This window comes from Lygodium microphyllum, chromosome 2 (assembly GCF_053477565.2).
Source record: "Lygodium microphyllum isolate KBCC chromosome 2, Lygodium_microphyllum_v1.1.10, whole genome shotgun sequence".
In the NCBI taxonomy this organism is placed as follows: Eukaryota; Viridiplantae; Streptophyta; class Polypodiopsida; order Schizaeales; family Lygodiaceae; genus Lygodium; species Lygodium microphyllum.
In genome coordinates, this window is record NC_141136.1 from 92,856,094 (window position 1) to 92,881,579 (window position 25,486).

The following is a 25,486-nucleotide window of genomic DNA, read 5'->3' on the forward strand; positions in this document are numbered from 1 at the left end:
TCTCACCACACATTTAGAAGTTGTGTGACCATTCCCGCCTCCAGGTGGAGGGCATGCAACCCTCATTACCACCATAGGAAGCCCTGACCAACATCTCTGATGGTGTAGACAGGGTACCGTCCCTTTCTATACACCTTTCCCCCTTTCCGGTCTATCCTTCCAAGGATGAGCCCTGCCCCACTCCATGACAACCAATCCACGCAACTTAGCATGATCCAAGACCTGCTAATGGCTGGAGGCCAAATGAACATCATTATGGGGGCCATCCCTCTACAACAAACACTGCATGCCTCACCTCTCCCCTCCTTGTCATATGCGCTTGATAACCCACTGTATAATCCCTTCTATGCGAATAGTTTTATCATGTCTCAAGGCCTAATCCTTGGTTCATATTTTGCAAGTCCCCCTATGGTAGGAGACATGGAGCACCCAGTGCAGCTAGCTTGCAAAGACGCTATCCGCCATTGAAGGGAGCATGTACAATGGTGAGTGCCTTTGTTCGAAGATAACCCTCAAACTAAAGCTGAAGCAGAAGGTAACCCTCAAACGAACAAACGCTATGTACAATGGTGAGTGCCATGGGAGTAATGTTAATCGTCTAGGAGGGGAGTAATGTTAACCCTCAAACGAACAAAGGTGGAAAATCCAAAAAAGCTGAAGCAGAAGATAAGGCCAAGGCAAAAGTGAAACAGAAGACGAAGGTGCATCAAAGAAAAATCTAGAAACACAAGTGCAAAAAATTCCTAAATAAGGGAAAAAGGTGCACAAGAAAAAGCGTAAGTCAATACTTTTGTAAAAGAGTGCAAGCGCATCATGATTTAATTTAAGGAGCACCAGGCTCTCACCCATGCAATTTGTAAATGTAGACGGGCGGTGGAAAGGAAGCTAGAAAGATAGGAGGACAACGGGAAAAAGGGCCTAGGCCACGACTAGCCATGTAAAAAAGGGGATAAGGGGATGACCGCCCAAAAGGGATTTAGGGTTTTGTATATAAAGTTGAAAAGTGAATGAGAAGCTCATTCTTGTGTGTGGCCAAAAGTGGCTCTCCTCTTCTTCTTCTTGCTTGCTTGAGCTTGTGCTTGAGAGAGGGAGTGTGAGAGTGTGAGGGAGTGAGTGTGTGAGGGTGAGGGACCGAGGAGGAGAAGCTCTCCGTCTTCTCCTCTCTTCTTCTAATCTCTTCTCTTCTCTTGTCTTGCTCATGGTGATGGAGCTTGGAGCGTGGAGCTTGAGGATGGAGCTTGCTTGAAGCTTGCACTTGAATCGTGGAGCTACCAGAGTGCGGAGGAGAGGAGATAACTCGATCAGCATGGAGGTAAGCTCACTACACTCGTAGATATGGATGGCGCATCGGCTATGTGAGAGGTAGCCATTAGTGCTCGGCTTGGAACGCTTGAAACAATAAGCGGTCCATGGGTCTTGCCGGTTGAGCGAGAGCCACCACAATCTTAGAAATCAGGATACGCTTCGAGAGTCTCCTTTGGCTCCAAATGTAAGGGAATTCAAAGGCATGGATTTTCATTAAGCACTGCTATAATGTGGGGCTACAATAGTGCTGTTCAAAGATTGTACTCGCCTCTTGATGGAACAAAGCATGTATTTACTATTGGTTATTCTCAGTTTACAGCAAACAGTTCATGTTGGTTTAAGCCTATGGAAGCTATGTGCAGGGCTGAACGCATATCTATGAAACGGGCTACTAAGGAACTAAGAGCATTGGGACTGTTAGCTGAAAATGAAAGCATTTCAGGCATGTTTTATGGGCTAAATATTAATGACACTATGGATGAAATTTCAGCAACTATACATGCAGAAAATGAGGCTGAAAACATAATGTTGTCAATATGTTCTTTGGATATGTATGATATTATAGCATTGTTTGCTCAGCAGGAAGGATTACAATGGGCTGAAGCACTTGTAGAGACAAAGTATGAGACAGTTGACAAAAAGGTGAAACCAATTGCTTTGCCACTTCCACTAGAGAGTGAGGGTATTTATGAAAAAGTGTCAAGGTAGCCAAGCTTATGGGATCCAAAAGATATAGGTCATCAGTTTACATCTGAAACATTACAGGAATTGTAGGAGGGTTTTTATTTTGCTTGCTGAGAGAGACTGTTTTATGCGGATGTTGGCTAGGCATGGAAAGGAATTTGCATTTTAGCCAAGTGAAATAGGTTGTGTGGAAAGAGAAGACACTTTAGATTTTTTGCATCTTATGTAGAAGTATTTCTGAAAGACAAATATGCAGGAGAGTGGTTGAGAATTGGTCAATACCTCAGTATATTAACAAAGAGAGATGAATGGTCAGATGAGGAGTTTAAGAAAATCAAGAGAAAAGTGTATGGGTTTTTCTTAAAAAGATGGATACTTATGAAAACATGCTAAAAAGAAACAGGGTATGCCATTGCGAGTTTTGAGTGACAGAGCTTCACAAGTAAATGTTATGCAAGAATTTCATGAAAGCTTGTGGGCACCATAGAGGTATTTGGGGTACTTTTGCAAAGATCAAAGAAAGATATTGTTGGCAAGGTATGTATAAGGATGTTGCTCACGTTGTGGAAACATGTATGACATGTCAAATGTATTCATCTGTGAGACATCGGGATGGATTGCAGCCCACATATCCATTGTCTCTTCATTTTAAGTGGGTGGTGGATTATATTATAGCAAATAGGGGTGAGTTGGATCCAGATGAAGCTCATGATTTCTTTGCACTGTTGGGGATAAAGCTTGCTTTAACTTCAGCCTATAACCCTGAAGGAAATGGAAAAAGTGAAAGAGGTCGTCCACCTATTGTAAAGGCATTGGCAAAAGCATGTGGAGAGAAGGTAAAAGAGTGGCCACGATTGCTCCCTTCTGCTTTGTGGGTTGACAGAACAACTCATAGTGCCATTATAGGATATATGCCTGTAGAATTGATATATGGTCAAAAACCTATCATGCTGATAGAAGAGATGGTAGTCACATGGAGTGTGCTACCTTGGGAGGAGGAGTTGAATCGAGAGGAGTTATTGGCCTTACGTATTAGACAGTTGGAAAGAAAGTTAGAAGACATAGAGGCAGCAATTGCAAAGTTAAGGGCAGCAAGGATACAGAACAAGAAACGGTTTGACAAAAGACATAGAGCAAGACCAAGAACCATACAAGATGCGGATTGGGTATTAGTTTATGATAGTAGTTTAGACAACCAGCATAGTGCCATGCGTAAAGTTTCCAAAAGATCGTTTGGACTCTATGTGGTAAGACAGGTATTTGATAATGCTACTTATGCATTCAATGAACTAGATGGGACAGCCATAAAACTTTCGATAGCAAGGAAACGAATCAAATTATTCAAGAGGCGAGAATCCACTACCTATGAGTTGCCAAAATTGGAAGAAAATGGTTGCCATGATACAGGGAATAGCCAAGAAGATATGGAAGATGAAGAAGCAAAGGATATGGTCACAGAGGATGAGGACTCAGAATTCGGTGACAACTAGGATTTTGGCACATACCGAAGGATGTGCAGGTTCAAAGGGGGTGGATGTTGCGCCACTATGCGGACACGGTGTGAAAAACTCTGGAATGCATCATCATCCAACTTATTATTGTTCAAGAGAATCAATGTGATCTGAGCCATTAGTATTAGTGTGACTTGCATGGATTATCCAAAAATACTAGATTTTGGATAATTTTAGCCTATTTTTTATATTATTTATTGTAAAAATCTAAAAAAGTTAAAAAAGATTCTAGATTAGGATGGCATGCAAAAAGTAAGTTGCTTTTTCAGTGAGTTATGTGTTTTTTATAAAAAAGATAGATCGACGAAATCGGGCGTGTCGTGATTGCTCTTAACAGGCTGAAAACTGCAGTTTGAACTGAAAGAAGAAGGAGTGATTTGGGAGATCCATGACCAGGTGTCCTGAGGTGCTTGGGGTTTTACCTCCCTTTTGGAGCCAAAGGAGCAATCAAATTTGGGTTCTGAGTAGCAAAGAAGGAGCTGTAATTTTGATGTATATTTTATTCTACGAAGAAGCTCTAGGAGATCTAATGCCTAGAGATTGCTTCTGAGTAGTGCAAGGATTCTAGGTTCTTTTAATATATATTGATTCAGTTCATTGTGCTTTGTTTTTATTGTGTTTACCTCTTGTATTCTCTTTCTTCTCTTCCATCTCCTGTCTCTACTTCCTTCTACCTCTGATCCCTGATGGATTCAACCTTTCGACAAAAACCCCTCCGACAGCCATGCAAATTGTAAAGATAGATGGGCGGTGGAAAGGAAGCTAGGAAGATAGGAGGACAATGGAAAAAAGGGCCTAGCCGCCATGTAAAAAAGGGGATAAGGTGATGACCACCCAAAAGGGATTTAGGGTTTTGTATATAAAGTTGAAAAGTGAATAAGAAGCTCATTCTTGTGCGTGGCCAAAAGTAGCTCTCTTTTTCTTCTTCTTCTTCTTCTTCTTCTTCTTCTTCTTCTTCTTCTTGCTTGCTTGCTTGAGCTTGTGCTTGAGAGAGGGAGTGTGAGAGTGTGAGGGAGTGAGTGTGTGAGGGTGAGGGACCGTGGTGGAGAAGCTCTCCATCTTCTCCTCTCTTCTTCTTCTTCTCTTCTCTTCTCTTCTCTTCTCTTGCTCATTGCAATGGAGCTTGGAGCGTGGAGCTTGAGGATGCAGCTCGCTTGAAGCTTGCACTTGGATCATGGAGCTACCGAAGTGCTTAGGAGAGGAGGCAACTCGATCGGGCATGGAGGTAAGCTCACTACACTCGTAGAGATGAATAGCACGTCGGCTATGTGAGTGGTAGCTATTAGTGCTGGCTTGGAATGCTTGAACAATAAGCAATCCGTGGGTCTTGGTGGTTGAGCTTGTGCTTGCCTCTACAAATATATCATTAAAATGTAAAATCTACATTTTTTTCATAAAACTGCTCATTATGACATGTGTTTTTCGATGTTGTGGGCCTGTTGACACTCTTCCATGGCCGTTGATGATCCAACTCATGTGTCTCTCTACTCTTGCTTTATTGTTTGACCAAAAACGTCCATCTCAACCCATCCCTCTCTCTTTTACATTGATCCATAAGAACACTCCACAAGAGGAGAGAGAAGGGAGGAGAGAGAAAGACTAAAAATAGATCTCTTTGTTTAATGTATCAAATCTAGTGATTTCAGTGGTGATAGGAAGTGAAAAGTTGGTGTAGCATGTTGCCTTGATCAATCCTTGTGTGGTTACAGACTCAAAAAATGATATTTTAGTCGTCAATGAAAAAAACAACACCCCCTCCCCTAACAATTCATGAGAGATGTAACTTTTCACATCTAAAGCTTGTTTAAGCTTTAGATTTTATGTTACAAAAAATCGATTCACTTTGGAGGTTTCACACTTCCTACCAAGTGGATTTTTCGATTTTGAGGGGGCAACCGTGCTCCAAATTCAAATTCGTCTGGATGGCTAGCTTCGTGACATTGAAATCAATAAATTTGGCCACTATGAGACACTTTCTGGTTCTTAGATTATGTAGCTGCTTCATAATGAGAAACCTTGCGGGGATTAAATTGGGGTGTCAAATGGACTCTGATTGACAAACTGAGACTTGCATTGGCTTCCTGGCATCAAACTCTATCTAAGGAAAATTCCAACTCATCGATCTACAGCTATTCCATTTTGCATGAAAATTTGGCCTTTTACGGCCTCTTGGGCTCTTTTTCGCTTCAAAAATTGTCTTTAAAATCCGCTCTCGGTTGGAGAAAAGGTAAAAGTGAGCGGAAAAGAAAAGGATTAAGTGTTACCTTGCGAGAGCTTGGTAGGTTCTTGGATATTGAGTCAAGACTTGAGGCCAATGCCCTGTTCTCCTTGGGTCACTCTATGCTTAACTACCTCCATTTTACACGCCCGAGTATGGAAATTTTGAAAGAAAAATGTGTTACAAGAAAATTTTTTGTGACCAAGCTATAGAAGTCCTCGCCTAGTAGGAGTTCCTAGTCCAATTGTCTTGAGTAAGGTCGGTAGTTCATGCCACCACTAGGATGAACTCTTTCATGGTTCTTTTAGCTAGTTTATATTGTCATAGCAATTGGTTAGTGACTCGCTCTGGATTTTTTTCCGATTAGGCTAGGCCCCTTGTGAATCTTCATATCTTGGTTTTGTCAGGGGGTAGAGTGAGAGTTGTTCTTGTGCTTTGTTGAGTATTTTTTTGTGGTAGCTTAATGCTTTTTATGGTTTTATTTATGTAGATCTATTCATGGGATTCAACGGGCTGATTTTCCCTATCCCGTGGGTTGCCAATGAGAGCCTATTTTAGATGCAATTTTTGAAACAGAAAAGAGTTCGAGAGGCCGTCAAAGAGACCCAATTTTCATACAAAATAAAACAGTTGTGGATCGATGAGCTGGAGTTTTCCTAGATGGAGTTTGATGGCATGAACCCAACGCAAGTCTAGATTCGTCAATTAGAGTCCATTTGACCCCCTATTTAATCCCTACAAGGTTTTTCATTATGAAGTAGTTATATGATTCGGGAGCCAAAAAATGTGTCATAGTGGCTAGATTTATAGATTTTGATTTCACAAAGTCGGTCGTCTAGACGGGTCTCAAATCTGAGCGCATTTGGTCTCTCAAAAGCCAAAAAACCACTTTGATCGAAGTGTGAACACAAATCTTGAATCGTTTTTTTTTTTAACCAAACTTTAAGCTTGGTTTATAGGCTTAGATATGAAAAGCCACATTTCATGAAGTGTAGGGGGAGGAGAGGCCGCCTCCAAATCTCCAATTTTGGCTCTACAAATCATATGAAAAATCATATTGGATGTAAGCTCCATCATTTCTCCCTTCATCACCGTAGAGATGATTGAAAACGATACATTATACAAGAAGATCTGATTTCAATCTTTCTCTCTCCTCTCTCCTCTTGTGGTTTGTTCTCATAGATCAATATAAAAGAGAGGGCGATGGACTAAGATGGATGTTTTTTGTCAAATGATGAAGTGTGAGTGAAAAGAGATGTGAATCAGAGTTGGATGGATCGTTAGTGGCCATGAAATAGCGTCAATGGGCCTCCAATATTGAAAAACGTGAGTCATAATAACAAGCAATTTTATGAGAAAAATGTAGATTTTATTGTTTTATGGTGAATTCTTGTTTAAAATGGTTGGTAATGCTTGGATTTGATTGCCAATTCTCTATTTGATTAGTCATGTTGAATGGACTATGAAAAAAATTGATTGTGTAATAATTTTATGCAAAACAAGTAAAACCTAAGGCTAGGTTGTTTAAGGGAAAACATGCCATTTTTTGGGTTTTGGTGTGCATTTGTCATTTCCTATGGAATAAAACATGCTAAGAAAATCATTTTCTATAAGATTGATCAGCCTACACCAAAAAATCAGTAATTATATGTAATTTTCTATAAATAAATAGAAAACATTAGATTTTTTGCATCATAAAAATTTTAAAAAAATAAGATTAATTTTTATGGACATATGATAGAGTTGAAGCATGAGGCTTAGCCTTGTTCAGCCCTATCTTTTTGTTAGAGTGAGTTTTTATCGCTTTCAATAAAGAAAAATACATAGAAAACCATGCCTTACACATATCAATGCATGCAAAATTTTAAACAGTAGGGAGCAGGGGGTTATTGAGTGATGAAGTACATTAAATTCTAATGTTTCATGGTGCATATCATATAGGGTTCGTGATTGTTTAAAATTAAAAAAGGACTAGTAGCACGAGGAAGCTCAGTGCTAGCCCTAAGCAATGAAGCACTATTGTAGTAAAAGGAAATCATGAAAAGAATTGTATTCGCACTTTCACGTTGTTGATTTTCAATGAATATTTGTTTGAGCATGATGGTCATATTCACATTTGCATTGATGCACCACATGGTATCATTTCCCGAATACATAGCACCTGTTTGTACAAGTGATGGGGACTGACATTGAGAGTGTGAGGTATCCCAAGCCATAGGGCTAGATATTTGGTTCCTTGGGAGTTATTTGGTGAGTTTTATATATCATCTCCCAGATCATTTAATTGAAAGAATGGACTTTGTTTTGAATGTTTTTTATATGTTCACGGCGCATCTTTGGGCCAATCCTCGACGTGTAGGAGACAGGTAGTGGAGCCATGGTGATCAACCAAGGGGTGCTCCCTGTGTGTGTGCTGCATGGTGTATAACACCAATATGTTTAGGGACTCCTTCCGAGGAGTGGGGAAAGAAGCATTCATTAAACTACAAAATTGGACAAACACAAAGTTTTGAGATGCTCCTGGCTACGAGGCCGTATGGGGTGGATTTAGGTGAGTAGTAGAGGCCTGGCTAGTGCCTTGGAGACAATGTTGGACCCATTTTAGGTCCTAACATCGAGCGACTGCCCTCCTACCTTTTCATAAAATACTACCTTCTCATACAGAATATAGTACCTAAATTTCTTTGGGGCAAAGACCATCCCAAGGCATAATTTTTTCATATAAGTATAATTAATTTCAAACATGCCTAATTTGCGATTAGCGAACCTAATCAGGTGGTACCATTTCTCCTCCCATATTTTCGAGCTAAGCGGATTTGATACTATATATCATGGGTGGCTTCCGAAAACACATAGAATGTCTTACCTCTTTTAGGTACTCTTAGGACTGGCGCTTTAGTCAGTTCCTACTTCACATCCTCTAAGGATATTTTGCATGTATCACTCCAAACAAATGAATAGTTGAAGGATCATAATAAATTTGACAATGGTAATGTCCTCTTAGCTATGCATTAATGAATCATTAGTAATATTTGATTGATGATAGAAAACTATGCACTTTCTTGGGGTTTTTCAATAGACTCATAGATCATGATAATGACTTTAATCTTTTTTGGATCAATTGCAATTCCAAACAAACCAACTACATGGCCCAATAGTAATCCCTAGGGTACTCCAAAGACACATTTTCTTGGATTTAAAGTAATGCAAAATTGTCTGCAATGCTCAAAACATTTTCTCAAAATTATTAACTACTTATTCCTAGTGATAGCTGCCTCCAAATCATCAATGAAAACCTTTAGCTCTTCCAACATGTATTGAGATATAAATCGATGTTGAATCAAATAGGTCAATACTTGAATTTTGCAAATTAGTAGGCAATAGGACTACATCAAAAAATGAGTAAATCACCTCATATGAACTCATGCATTGTTACCAAAAGCGGACATGTTTAATGGAAATGCAGGTCCAAGAGGACATGTTTAATGGAAATTGTGCTTGCATCTATCCAAAAATTATCCCTATGAAAAGATTGGTTGATTTGTTTTGAAAGACACCTACAATCATTGAGAGAGAGAGGTGGCTACAAGCATAAAGGAGTATATATCCCTACTTGCTAATTGATCTAAGATCTAATCAATGAATGGAAACTAATAATAATCCTTAACTATTTGTTTGTTGAGCTCTCTAAAATCAACACAAAGCTAGATATGATTATTCTTCTTCTTTTTTGATAACCATCAATAAACATCACTCTATGTTGCATGGAAAATATCGTGCGAGCCTTATATAATTTTTAGAACTCTTTGAATAGTCTATCCGTTAACTCAAAAGGCACACACATCACTTTCTGTTGGACAAGGTGACTTCCCTCTTTCAAAGAAATAGTATGCATAGCTAAACTCAGGTGGATATCTCTCAATTTATCATAACTTTAGGAAAATATATCATGAAATTCCTAGATTAAGAACACATAGTCCTTTCTTTCTTTCATGTTGAGCATAGACCCTAATTTGATCAATCAAGAATCATTCAGTGAACCAAGGCCTATATCTATCATATTTGCATCTCTGATTCTATCCTGATCTCCTATAGGCTCATTTAGAGTTACTTGGTAAACATCTTCTGTAGTAGATTCTTCTCTTGATTCATCATTCAATGAAATCTCACTAACAGAAGGCTCCTCTAGTGAGTCCAATTCATAGTAAGATAGAGATTGATAAGGTGCTTGTGATGTCATCTTTAAGAAGGTTGTTGATGAATGCAAAAGTGTAAAATAGCAAGTGGTTGATGAGGAATTTTAAGCATATTGTCTTTGAGAGGACTCCAAGAGTTGATCATAACATCTTCAATAACAACATACTTAGTATTAGTGTGCTCTATTATCCATACAAAGTAGTTTGTGCAAATGTGCTCATGTGTTTCTTTGTACTTTATCCATTTCTTTCCCCTCCTTTGGAAGGCCAAGATAGTTGGCCATTTTGAATAAGATATAATTTGTAGATTATGATCAGGGTAAGGTATGGGGTGGACCATTTCATAATGAGACTAAGAAAAAATTGGAAGAGATGGTACTTGTGATTGTTGATGAGGTTATTGCCCTATAGGTAAACTCATGATTGAGATTTGCTTATATAGTTAGAGCGATATGATTGTATGAGGAAGGTAATTATGTGGATGGTTGGATAAGATAAGGTAGATAGAAATGATGATCTAATAGATTGGTGGTTATGGGAGATAAATAAACATAATGTGAATGAAATGTCATAGTAGGATAGGTTTAAGTGTAGGGATTTAGGATTGCACATTGAAAAGTAGTGATGTGATAATGAGGAACTTAAGGAGATAGGATTTTTATATGAGCTTGAAAGCATTATGAGAATCTTGAATGTATACAAGGAAGACAAGAGTCACGTGTGTAATTGCATTTGGTCAATAGATTGGGACACACAATTGAAGTGGGGTGTGTGTATGACCATAAGAATATGAGAATATTGAGTACATAGAGAATGTAAGAAGGACCAAGATGTGATCTTGATATTGAAACTGAGTTTAGATAAAGACTAGATGTTGAGTGACAAATGTAAGGAAATAGGATAGAACTCAAATATGTAAGAGAAGTGGAAGTGATGTACCTGATGAGGGAGTGATCTTGAAGGTTGGTAGAAATATGTAGTAAGAGTTGATAGGAAATGATAAGAGTATCCATGTTGTCAAGTGAGAAAGTGGCAAGGTTTTGCCATCTTCTTACCACTAAAGGACCATCTAAAAGTCTTGAATAACACAATTAAATAGAAGGTCCATGGACAATTCCTTCTTAGGCCTTGAGATGTAGGGTACGAAGCGTGTCCCCTTCTTCAATTGTTGTTCCGATTGAGATAGAGTCCTCTATTTCAGGATGCAACAGGAGAGACTGACAAGGGTAACAAACATTATAGTCTTGAGAGTGACCAAGGGAGCTAGAACCTGCTAGGATGGATGAGCTAAGAGAATGAGAACACAAAATGGAAGAGTCATGAGAGAGGCATGGATATGAGGAGCCTTCAACTAATAGAGGATTGGAGTTGTCCATCAAAGAATTGTCTATGTATTCCACTAGTTGACAAGAGAGAGTGAATACTTGACTTAATGAGGATACAAGGATGGAACATATGTGTTGCATGATGTGATATAAATATCTTGTGACAAAGATTTTAGGTAAGGAAGAACATTCAGAGTCTAATGAAAGAGGAGAGAGTAAGCATGTGTCAATGAGAGCTATCAGATGAGACACATCAATACAATTGGTAGGGATTGAGATAGTGGAATGATTGGTGAATATTATGATAGAGAAGAAGATATGGGGTTTTGTAATAGGGGTAAGAGATGTTGAGTTTGTGAAGAGAACTAGATAGGAAATGAATGCTCTTGACAGCCAATAATAGTGTTGGAAACTCTCCTTTGCATGTAGCTCATGAACTTAAGCTTCTATTGGTCCTTGGAAGCTTGTTGATAAAGCTTGGATACTTCTTAAAAATTTCGAAATATTTTTTGTGGAGAAGGTGAAGATGTGCTTCAAGGCATGTGAACTAGATTTCAATGCTTCAATATGAATGGGGGCTAGTGATTATTAAAACCTCAATCTTTTGAAAAGCTCTATATAGGATATTGAGATTCATTGCGAATTTCCACAAGTAATGTCACAATTGTAGAGCCGCCGAATGATGACGTAGTCTCTTGTGATTGCCATTTTCTATGGCTAATTGGCACACATGTCACGTTGAATCAGATGAGATATTACCAAATCTTGCATTGCTTATGATGCTAGACTATAGGAATGTCGACTTGCTGGAGCTCCACCTTTTTTGTTGGCTATAATGGTGATTATGTTGCTAGAGCATTGGTTGTGCCTAGAGTGTTGATGATGGCTCTAGTTATTTGTGTTGAATCTGTAGCTTTGATCATTGTGGACTCTAGTATAGCACTAATGGTGGGTTGCCATTTTCTTCTCATCAAGATACCAATATGATTGAGCTAGATAATGGCCATGATGCAGTGCTATTGCACTTTCAGTAGTTAACGAGGAGATGGACTATCTATGCAGTTGCCAATAATGGAGCCAAATATGACCCTATTGGTTGTTCGATGCTTCTAAGGTCTAAGAGAAAACCTTAATAAAGTAAAGAATCTCCCTCTCTCTCTCTCTTGGAGAGGTGATAATGAAGAAGACAAGAGTAGGTGAAGATGATAAGAATAGGCAAGAAGTAGGTGGACAAGATAAAATGAGATCAAGATAATGAGGATACGATGCATGTGGACAAGGTTAGCTTACCTTAACATGGATGCAAATCCTACTAATCTACACACAAAGCAATTAATTTGGATTGCATGCAAGAAATGAATTTAAGGATGAAGTGAGTAGACGAAAGCTAGAAGCTAATAACCTAGGCCCTCAAGAGCTTGGTGTGCTCTGATACCATGTAGTGAAAGTGATGGTGAGAGAAAGAGAGACAGACAATGAGATGGAGAATGAACTGCACACTTGTAATGCACACTTGCTTACACACTTGCATTGCAATAGCTAAGAGTACACATATATATATAATCAAGGTGTAGATATGGTAGGTTCTCTTAGTAAAGTATCCTCGGTATCAAGAATCATGTGGTGGGAGGACTTGCTTGAGCTACTGTGCCAAACACACATTGTATACACAAGAGGAAGCTCACTCAAGAACACAAGCAGAGAGATGGAGGCCAAAACAATTTCTTGCTGATTTCTTCTTCTTCTTCTTCTTCCACATACTATATAATGTACACAAAGTATAGATAAGATACAACATAAAGGAAAGTGGCCTACTAAGTCAAACAGTGCATAATAGACTACACTAATCGACTAGCGCTATATCTTTGCCAGCTATAGGTAGGTGTAACAAACTAAATATAATAAGTGATAAGTTAGTGGCCATGTGGGTATCATAATGACCACTAACGTGCTAAGTGTAGATGTGCAGACCCATCTAGCCAAGCGGTCTATCATCAATGTCCGCACGTGTTGAGCTTGCCATCTCAACACTCCCCCCCAAGCTCAACTTTGTCTCTACAACTCCAAGTAAGCTTCGAAACTTTCGAAGCTTCACTGCTCCCAATGCCTTTGTGAAAATGTCATCTATCTGACCCTATGTGCTGACATGTACCAAGTCAATCTCTCTTGCAAGTACCTTCTCTCTCACAAAGTGGTAGTGCACCTCAATGTGCTTTGTCCTAACATGGAACACTGGATTCCTAGCTAACTGTACGCTAGGACAAAGCACCTCAATGTGCTTTGTCCTAACATGGAACACTGGATTCCTAGCTAGCTGTACGCTACTCATGTTGTCACAATGAATGACAACTGGACCATCTCCCTGCACATCCAAATCACCTAATAACTTTTGCAGCCATATCACCTCACATGCTACCATAGCAACACCTCTATACTCAGCCTTCGTACTCGATAAAGCAACTTTAGGTTGCTTTTTGCTGCTCCATGTAATTGCCACAGTGCCAAGGAAAAACATGAATCCACTAGTAGATCTTCTGTCTGACATGATACTAGCCCAATCTGCATCTGTGTATCCAAAGACCTATACATCCTTACCTTCCTCATAAAAAAGTCCATAATGTAAAGTGGACTTCACATATCTCAATATACGTCTAATTGCATCCAAATGAGGCTTTCTAGGCATCTGCATAAACTGACTAACAAGGCCAACAAATAGCTCAAGTCTATAGCTCAAGTCTGGCCTTGTGATAGTCATGTAAATCAAACTCCCTACCATCCTCCTGAACATAGTAGGGTCTTCTATCTCATCCCCAACGTCAGCACTCAACTTCACATTTTGCAATGGTACTAAAAGAGGCTTACATGCTGTCATACCATACTTGGATAACATATCCAAGCCATACTGCCTTTGTGATAGCCATGTACCATCATCACATCTGATCACCTCAATAATAAGAAAGTATCTCAACTCACCCAAATCCTTCATCTCAAACTTCTTCTTCAAGAAGTCCTTAACTTCAACAATCCCATTGTCACTGTCACCTGTAATAATCAAGTCATCCACATAGATGACTATGATGACCAAACTTGCATTTCCATTTCTCACATAAAGTGAGTGATCAGCATCAAAAATATAAAATCCAATATTGGCAAGATACTCTCCAATCTTTTCATACCATGCTCTAGGTGCTTGCTTCAACCCATAGAGTGCCTTCTTTGACCTGCACACATATGTGGGATGCTCTAAATCCTCATAACATGTTGGCTACTCCATATACACTTCTTCTTGCAATTCACCATGCAAGAAGGCATTCTTAACATCCATTTTCTACAAACTCCAACCTTTGGGTGCTGCCAAGGCAATCACACACCTAATGGTTGCCATCCTAGCAACTGGACTGAATGTCTCTTCATAATCTATGCCATATGTTTGAGCATAGTCTTTTGCAACCATCCTAGCCTTATACCTACTAACTAAACCAAATGCATTATGCTTGACTTTGTAAACCCACTTACAACCAATAGCTTTCTTACCCTTAGGCAAGGGTATCAAATCCCAAGTCTTATTGGCTTCAGATGCAGTCATCTCCTCATCCATTGTTGCATCCCAATGAGCATAACCAATAGCATCCTCAAAAGAAGTGGGCTCAACATCCTCAACTATTTTCACCATATAAGCATAATGATGAGTTGTATAACCTTCAAAGCCAAATCTTTTAACATGGTATCTGACCCTGCTAGACCTGCGTACCACTGGATCACTCAATGGAGCCTTTACATTACTATGAGCTCTATGTACACTTGGTGTCCTGGACTGAAGGAATACCAAGCTCATCATCCAAACTCTCTGAACCACTAGAATCTCCATCAAATCCCAAATGACTAGTAGATGCATCATTACCATCCAGCGCTTTCTTCTTTCCTTTGTATTTTCCTGCAACACTTATAGATACACCTAAAGATGTGGGGCTACTCCTTAGTCTCCCAAACTAAGGACTCACTATAGGTGTAGTACCAGATGATGTTTTTGATCCACTAAGACTCTGTGATTCTTGCTTTTCTTTTTGCTTATAGCTATCATGATCATTATCATCATCTAATGCATCACTAGCAGGTGCATACCAACTGTTTATCTCATCAAAAATAACATCCATGCTCACTCTGAACTCACATGTGACAGGGTTATAACAACAATACCCTTTTTGCTCTAAACAGTATCCAATAAAAATACATTTTTCAGTCTTTGGATCAAGCTTCTTATGTAGCTTATCTGGCACATGAACATATGCAACACATTCAAATACCTTCAAGTATGATACATCAGGCTTCTTGCCAGTAAAGCATTCTTCAAGAGTCATCCCATAAACTGCAGCTATGGGGGTTATGTTCATAATATAGAGAGCAATACGAACAGCATCAGACCAAAAATATTTTGACATATTCTTTTCGGCCATTAATGCCCGTGCAACTTCTGCAATATGCCTATTTTTTCTTTCTGCAACCCCATTTTGCTATGGGGTTATACCTATAAGTAAATTGCCTTTTTATCCCATGAGTCCTCGAGAAGCCACTAAACTCATTAGAGAGGTACTCTCCCCCTCCATGTGATCTCAAGCACTTCACTTTCAAGCTTGTTTCTGTTTCAACAGTTGCCTTGAAAGATTTGAAGTACTCAAATACATCACTCTTTTCCTTCATAAAATATACCCATAGCTTCCTTGAATAGTCATCAATGAATGTGACAAAGTATTTGCTGCCACTAAGAGATACATTTTGTGTAGGCCCCCAAACATCTGTATGCACTATATCAAGTATATTTCTGCTCACTTCTCTATCATGCGAGAAGGGTTGTCTGGCTTGCTTACCAAACTCGCATGCTTCACAGACTTTATGAAATTCTGCAACTCTAAAAGAAGGCACCAATCCTCTGGACTACATTAATTTCAGCCTTTGCACATTTGCATGTCCAATACATTTATGCCATATTTCAATGTCTGCAACCACTCATTTTCCTTTAGCATACATAGCAGCATCCATTACAGGAATTCCAGCATCTAAAGTGAACATGCGGCCAACTCTACTTCCTTTTGCGACCAACCTGCACTTATCATTAAAGTCTTCTACAGGACAACCTTTTGCATTGAATCGGACTTGCAACCCTTGCTCTACCATTTCGCCAACAGACACTAGATTCTTCGTGATTGAAGGCACATGTAATACATTTGTCAGACTCTTTGTCTGGCCATCATGCAAGGACAAGGGAACCTTTCCAATATGTGAAATTGGGTGGCATGAATCATCACCCATATGCACATAACCTGGATTTTGTAAGTCATGCATCTCTCCAAACCATTCAACGTGACTGGTCATATGATTAGATGCACCTGAATCCACATACCATACATCATCATGTGTCCCCTTTCCTATAACTGCATTCATCATGTGATGCATAACAAACAGACACTCATTTTTTTATTCATTCTGCCGTGAAGACGATGCATAGTTTCCTTGCTGCAATTTACCACTGCGAATATCATCCTTCTTAGCATAACAATGAGCTGCAATATGACATGTTTTGTCACAATAATGACAAACAATAGCAGAATTTCTAGAACCTCTGTTCTACCATCCACCTCTTCCTCTAGAGCTCCCCCTGCCTCTAAAGTTTCCTCGGCCTCTTGAAACCTGTATTGTAATATCTCAGATATTTAGAGATGAAGCTCACTTACCTCATTTAATGTACCATGTATATATACAACTACTAGCAATGAAATGTTTAATTGCAGTTCACTCCATTTCTATATTGTCTCTATCTCTTTTCCTTATTGTGCACAATATTCTCTTATCTACAAGTTCCTGGATTTGACTACAGTTGGCTAGCTACACAATTGTAAAATGTACTTGTAAAGGAAGAATAGGTGCACTGCCTAGGGGGAGTGTCTAGCTTATCGTTTAGTGCATTATGCAAGTGGTGGTGGAACTGGGAGATGGGTCGCATGCAAGCTTGAGGTGTTATCCCACACTTGAGGACCTAGTTTGTGGAAGGGGGAGGTACTATGCATGACTTAGGGAGACAAGTCTATCACAATGTCCTACCCTTGATGTACCCTAAGTGCATGAAGTGAGGAGGGGCTAGGGATTTATTGGTCCCTAGATGTAGTGTTCGTGGCACTTATACATCACAAATGATCAAATTTTGTTTTTTCTTTTCTCTCTCTCTCGAGGGGATGACAACCGAAGTAGTTCCCCAACACCTGCAACCCGTCAATGCTTTTTGATCCTTACTAATTAGTGTTTTTGGTTGGATTGCACGTACCAAGATCACCTCTTCACCATCTATTTTGTACTTTATCTTGAAAATAGTAAACATATTTCACAACTGATATCTACTCACAACAATCCATACCTTGCCAGTGTAGACTCATAGACTCCTATTGTAGGAGTCTCCTATTGTGGATGATGGTTCATGACTACCTATTTGTTTTTCTCAAACTACAATCTTTGAATTATTGTTGAAATTTTATTCTCTGAATAATTTGCAACAAGCACAAACCAACCTACATTGTGTATACATTACAATCAATAGTATATCTAATTGTTTTTAGTAATGAGTTTACTGGTAACACATGCATATGCACGCACGTGTGTGTGTGTGTGTGTGTGTGTGTGTGTGTGTGTGTGTGTGTGTGTGTGTGTGTGCGTGCGCGCGCGTGCAAGTTTGATGGGACCATCCTTTGCTAAGTTGCATAAATGAGATAATGAGATAACTTAAAGTTGGAATATAACCTACAAACACACATCTTTGGCAATATTTACTATTTTCATTATTATTCTTAGAAGTGAAATGATTTTGTATTGATTAAATAGCAGGGCTTACATTGATACTTATAGTCAAGGACACCTTGACCACTAACAATCCCATTACAACATCCATCTTGGTAACCAACAAAGTGGGTCTATAATCACTTTCCACATCATACGAGGTGCCTTCAGTCATTGCCTCTCAGAATGGACCCTTGACCTTAGGTTTTAACACAACATTTCAGTACCACTTGAGCTAGGGGCTCTTAGCCTCTGGTGGGAGGAACTTAAGTACCGTTTGCCCATATCATATCCATGTGACCTTGTTTAGTAGTCACAAGCCATTAGACAAACAGGTTGGCTTACAAATTATTACTCTCTCGATGGATGATAAGCATCTTAAAAATCTCCCAATTGTTGTTGAGAGTAGCTATTTGCTGGAATACGGGATCCTCATGATGCTAAGATGCCACTCATGCACCTCCCTTTCTTGACACGCCATCAGCATCACAGGAAGTTTTACACAAATCCCCACTATAATTCCCACATTATGACCATCATGAGCTTCTATCATACCTAGCTAGGCACGGTTGGGGGTAGTTGGGCTAAACACTGCAGGGAGAAACAAGGGACAATATCCCCTTCTCGCACATGGGAAAATGTCAAAGAACTTCTTGTGCACGGGTCGATCTGCAACTAGGAAGGTAACAAACATGCAAGAAACAACTACTGAAGCGGCAAAGAGAGAGAGAGACAAGCCCATGTTCTTTCAATCAAGAAGTTCAATGCATTCTAGTCTCATTACTACATTGGGTTTCACTAGCTACGGATTCTCCAGCCTCTTGCCTCTTGTTATTCATGTACACTGATTGGAAAAATTCCCTTGCAATCGAACTTTTCTGACAGCTCTAGCTATAATCCTTAAGGTCTGTCACTTAGTGCAAAGGATTAATAGTCTCCTTGTCCTTTTGTTGAATCATTCTAAAGGTTGGTTGGCCACTTGATGCAATGGATAAGCCTGTAATCTAGATTGAGTTTATATATACTTGTAAATTGCTATGACAGTTGCAGTTTGTTGAGACTAAACTGCTATCATATGTTGGAGTTTGTTGAGACTTATATCCAGTGCAACTATCAATGGGTCCCCTCTGTATGGAGCTATCATTTACACCTTCAATTGTGTGCCACCTAAATTCCTAAACGGGAGTACCATTAGACATAAGACATGTTGAAAGAAGAAATCACACAAGGTAAGCAATGCCATCGAAAGTAAGTTGCTATTCTACCATTCCATGTTAAATGCTCATGATATGCTAAACTAGGCCAATTTGGTTCTTAAGGGTGTTCTCTACTCAATGCTTGGATGGTTTAATAAACTGACAATAATTGGTAATTTCACATACATTGAGAATATTGAAGAATTATTAGATCGTGCCTTTAGGCACCCTAGCACTATTAATCTCACACCTCAACTGGGTATGCATATTCCTAGGTTTTCACAATTCTGGTCTATATATCCATATGATGCAATGAGTGCCTTGGGTAAAGTATGAAAGCATGAGATATGAAAGACTGGTGGAGATGGGGATTTGAGACAAGATTGAAAACTGTAGAAGGTCAAATAGTTCATTAGAAAAATGAATATGAGAGGCACTATGACTTCTTTCCAGTTGTTTATGCCTCACTTTAGCTAAGTGTATACTTATTTGACCCCCTTTTATGTGCACCATGTATGTAGAAGGGGAGAAGGGAGAGTAGCATGTAGGTAACCGAACATTATTAAACAAGTAAATAATGAAGTGTAAATATAAAAAATCACAATTTTGGAGCTCTGTACAAGTGGGAGATTGTTAGTATCTTGAAATATTCCAGGGTAGGGTAAAGTGGGTGTGGAAAGATGTATCAATATTTTGGGGACAGAGAAGCATCATTCTTTGATGCATATAATTAGTAGTTGGGCCCCAAAAAGACTATAATCCGTACTTTTATAGAGCAAGGAACTCTTGCTTCTGCATGTTTATGACTCTCCAAAAACTAAGAATGCACGGGATTCCATTTACCGTGTATCCAAAACATTACAAAGAGGAAACCCATTTCTAAGTGAAGTGGAGTGTAAATTTCCTATAAGCAACTACAGTATCATTTACATAGCATGGGCTCCTTGTAAACCTGAAAATTTAAAGTTGTTAATAGTCAGACCTACAGCCACCAGATCACAATTCTCAATCACATATACAGGGAATAAAGTACTCTTCCAGGTTGATGCAATCTTCTAGCAATGATCGTGTCCATTTATACTCATCTGTGTATGCTGAAACCTTTTAATTATAGACTTGCTAGTGGTATGATATACTTAATTGCTGTACTCTAAGCCCAAACACATGGCATGCACCAAAGTCCTCATTGGTCTTGTGCTCAGCAGGCATACTGATCTTTTAAAGATTTGCTCAGCACAGTTTTGGTGTTGTATTACTATTCTGATGAATCTATGTTGACAAGACCTTCCCAAATGTTTGAGTTCGCATAGACGTTGGACATCAAAACATATGCAGCTGTGGGATCAATCTCATCTATATCCAACATTACAAAATTAAAAATTTGCTTACCAAGATCCACATCACCCCACTTTTGACAAGCCCCTAAAATTGTATTCCATGCAACAGATTCAGAAGTTAGTTGTAGACTCTTCAGCATTGCAAAAGCTTCACTAAGTTGGCCCGCTCGACACATGAGATCAAGCATACAGTTGTAATGCTCAACAGATTTTGCAAAGCCATAGCTTTGACAAAGAGTCTCAAAGCATGCCCAGCCTTGCTTTATAAGGCCAGCATGGCTACATACTGAGAGCACATTAAGAAACATGATTCCATCAGGTTTTATGCCTTCATGTTTCATGCTTTCAAACAACTTTAAGACTACTGTAGCCTCTCCTTGACAAGCATATCCTGAGATAACTGCAGTCCATGATACCACATCTCGCACTAACAGATCATCAAAAATTGAGAGTGCATCACTGAGTGAGCCACATTTGGCATACATAATTACCAAAGCATTTCCGACCAACTCCTCCTGTTCAAACCCATCCTTAACAATATCAGCATGCAAATCTTGACCTCTGCCTAATGCTCCAGCACTGCCACAAGCTTTTAAGATACAAATTCTTGTGACTGCATTTGGATACGTACCCTCCACCTCCATCTCTGAAAGAAGATCTAAAGCTAACTCAGGAAGTCCATCTTCAACATGCCCTGAAATCAGTGTATTCCACAGGCCAGTTTCTTTGACTGGTTGTTCATCAAAAATGTCTCGCGCTTCCTCAATGAAGCCACATTTCAGGTATAAATTAACCAAAGCATTGACAACCAAAGGATCCAAATCAAACCCTTCTTTAATGATCTGCATGTGAATTTCTTGGCCCTTAGCTATGGCTCCCATTGTGGTGCATGTCCCTAAACTGCAAATAAATGTGCAAGAATCTGGAAATATTCCTTTTAACAGCATCTGATCAAAACAGTCCAGTGCTCTTCCACACTGCCCATGTTGACAATACCCTGTGATTAATGCATTCCACGAGACAACTGTTTTAACTGCCAGATCATTATGCAATCTCTCAGCTTCTGCAAATAAGCCAGCTCTTGCATAAGCATCTACCAGTGCATTGGCAACAAATTCATCTTGCAAAAAGCCTTCTTTTACAATTTCTGTATGTGCTTCTTGAACCCAGCCTAAAGACCCTAACCTCCCACCAACTTTCAAACTACACACATAAGTGACATCATTAAAAGGTACACTCTCAACCTGCATTTGCTTAAGACAGTTTAGCACTTCCTCATTCAGGCCCTGTTCCATGTACCCAGTAATCAGAGCATTCCACAAGACAACATCTTGGATGGTTGAGCTGTCAAACACATACCACGCTTCTAGAATTGAACCCATTTTGGCATACACGTTCACCAGACTGTTGACTATGAAGGGATCGCTCTCGAGCTCTTCCTTGACAACCTCTGCATGTGTGGCATGCACCTTCTGCATGTTTCCTGATATGCTGCATACTTTTAGCACACAGATATGTGTAATTATGTTTGAACCCACACCCTCCAGTTGCATCTTATCAAAACACTCTAAAGCTTCCTTTGCAAGTCCATGTTCAGCATACCCAGAGATAAGTGCAGTCCAGCAGACAACATTTCTGACTGGCAGGTCATCCAACACCTGATGCGCTTCTAGAAGCAGTCCACATTTCACATACATGTCTATCAAGCTACTGGCAACACCAAGATTTCTTTCAAGCCCCTCAATAGCAATTTCAGCATGGAAACCTTGGCCCCTACCTTTGGCGCATATGCTTCCACAACATTTTAAAATGGATATGTAAGTAGTAGCATCAGGAGAGAGACCACTTTTTATCATCTTTCCAAACAAATCGAGTGCTTCCTTAAAAAGTCCCTCCTCAGCATAGCCTGCTACTAATATGTTCCATGAGACTACAGATTTAACTATCAAATCATCAAATGCATCCTGTGCATCTTCAAGTGAACCACATTTCATATACATATCAATCAAGGCATTACCCACCACAGAATCTTTTTCACATCCTTCCTTCACAATCAAAGTATGGGCTTTTTTTCCCTCATCTAAAGCTCTCATGCTACCACAAGCTTTTAAAATGCAGACAAATGAGGCACCATCCAGCGAAGCATAATCTTGCATCTGCATGGCATTAAAATAATCCAAAGTTTTCTCACTCAGGCCATTTCTGACAAAACCTGCAATCAGTGCAGTCCAAGCAACTACATTTTTAACTGGTAGGTCATCATACGCATCCTGTGCTTCTGCAAATGATCCACATTGAGCATACGCATCAATCACACTATTGATAACATACTGATCCCTTTCAAACCCGTGTTTCACAATCTCACAATGTACACCTAGAACCCCATCTGTTGTTCCCATGGTAGAGCAACATTGCAAAGAAGAAATGAAGGTAACCACATTTGGTGAAACACCATCCATCTTCATCCATTGCAATGTTTCTAATGCCTCATCCTCTAGACCATGGTCAACGTATCGTGCAACCAAAGCATTCCATGAGACCACATCTCGAGTTGGAAGTTCATCAAATACTTCAAGTGCTTCTACCAATGACCCACACTTTGCATACATATCCACCAGTGTATTGCCAATATATAGATCTTTTTCAAAGCCCTGTTTTGTGATTTCATTATGTAATTCCCGACCACTATCCATGGCTCCTATCTTAGCACAGGCTTTCAAGCTACAGACATAGGTGACACCATCAATAAATATACCCTGGAGTTGCATCTCTGCCAAGCACTTTAGTGCTCCCTCAGCAAGTCCATGCTCCACATATTCTGCAAGCAGAGTTGTCCACATTACAGCATCCTGGTAAGGCAACTCATCCATGACTGCATGTGCTTCCCCAAAGAGACCACATTTGGCATACATATCTACCAGCCGAGTACAAACAAAAACATTCTTCTCAAACCCCTCATTGACCACATCCACATGCAGCTTCTGGCCAATATCAACAAAATTCAGCTTTGTGCAAGCCTGCAATAGTGCCTGAATTGTAAATGGGCTAGGATGGACAGAATCTGCTTGCATCTCTTGGAACAAAGTGAGAGCACCTTGTACATCACCAGATTCAATGTGCCCTTGCAGAAGAGAAGTCCAAGAATGCTCACTTCGCTGGACCAGCCTGTGAAAAACTTGCTTGGCAGTAGAGCCAAGTCCGCTTTCTACGAGCATGGGAACCAAATGGTTCCCAAGAACTTTGTGAGACTCAAGTCCATTTTTGTGTATGTGCATACTCACAAAAGAAGCATATGCTGGATTCTTCTCAACCCTGCATTGCTGTAGAATGGACATAAGACTGTCCATTGAAGGGAGGTCATTCTGGAGTTCCAATAAGGAAAGCTGCTCCTCCATCCTCAGCATCCCTTGTACAGTAGATTCAAACTAATGAACACAGAAGCAGGCCCACATGCACAGCTCCAGTTGTGGATTTATGACCTGGTTAGTTCTTTAAGGAGGTACAAAGGCAGATACTTGATCTCTAACCGGTTGTTTCATAGATAATATATACAGGGGCCAACATGAGGCATATAGCGTGAATTATGCTACCACTCCACTCAGTCGCATTGACCAGAATTTCGGCAGGCCAACATTTCGGATTAACAAAAGGCCTTTGAATCACTTGCTCATCGAGCTCCTTCAACTGCCCAATCACATATACCTTTCTCCTCATGTTGGGTAAAGAAAGCTGCTCCTCTATCCCCAGCATCCCTTATCCATTAGATTCAAACAGATGAACACAGAAGCAGGAACACCTGCTCTGTGACCTGGTTCGCTCCTTTGAAAGGTTCATAGGCATATACTTGACACTCTGCCCTATTACTCCATAGATAGTATATACAGTCGCCAACATCAAGCATTGGCTGGCGAATAGCTTGAATTACGCTCACATTTCACTCAGTCATTGACCTGAATTTCTACCCCTTTCCCTCATGGGGCAAAAGGAGGAGGTTTCGCATTTGTCCAGTACTTGCCCAATTCCGTGCTGGCAAACGACAGAAGTCCTGCATAGGAGTATACTCTGTATCATTTCCAGTTAACGGCATAGAATTGTATTCTGTACCATTTCCAGTTAATAGTCTCACGTGTTGCAGAAACGCTGTCGGAATGAGGACCATTGCATGTATCAAAGAACTGCATATGGATTTCCGACATAACTGTCGTCCACACTCTGCCCAGTGCCCTTGGCATGCATGCTAAACTTCCCATTCTGTTTAGCATCTATACTATATTATTATTTGAGCTACAGGTTCGGGAACGGGAAATCTTACTATATTATTATTTGAGCTACAAGTTCGGGAACGGGAAAGTATAGATTATTTGAGCTACAGGTTCAGGAAAGTGTCGAAGCACCATGGTGCCCCCGAACCTAATTTCCAAACCAAACCAAAGTGGCATTAGTTGCTCACATGATTGGAGGCAGAAGAAAACGTAAGTGGCCATTTATGTCACATGATTGGGGACAGAGAGAAACGTGATCTCTTTCCACCACCTTCTCCTCTCGCTCTCACTCTCACTCTCTCTCACGGGCAGCAGGAGCCAAACAAGACACAGGAGCAGGCAGGCAGGTCAGTCTTCTCTCTCTCTCTCTCTCTCTCTCTCTCTCTCTCTCTCTCTCTCTCCGCGCAGGGCCACAGTGTCTCGTCATTTGCCGTCAGAGAGATGCGCAATCGAGAGAGAGAGAGAGGGTCGCGTGCTTGTGGGTTAATGCAGGGAGGCAAGGGGGATCTCTCATCAGAGGGTGCTTTTGGTTAATGCACAGAGAGAGAGAGAGAGAGGCCCGTGCTTGTGGGGACGAGAGGCGAGGGGGCACGCTCCTGGTGGAGAATCCGATAGGTGGCAAAGGCAGAG

General features: G+C 40.0%; 1 protein-coding gene across 1 annotated transcript; it reads right to left on the bottom strand.

The window, feature by feature from the left end:
• Positions 1-20,512: 20,512 nt before the first annotated feature.
• LOC148040020 (pentatricopeptide repeat-containing protein At2g39620-like) lies at positions 20,513-24,753 on the bottom strand. The gene is made up of 3 exons (XM_087662893.1): positions 24,606-24,753; positions 24,207-24,346; positions 20,513-24,019 (listed from the first exon to the last, which is right to left on the bottom strand). Exons 1-3 carry the CDS (start codon positions 24,751-24,753, stop codon positions 20,513-20,515), a joined length of 3,795 nt encoding a protein of 1,264 aa, XP_087519019.1.
• Between the last annotated feature and the right edge of the window lie 733 nt (positions 24,754-25,486).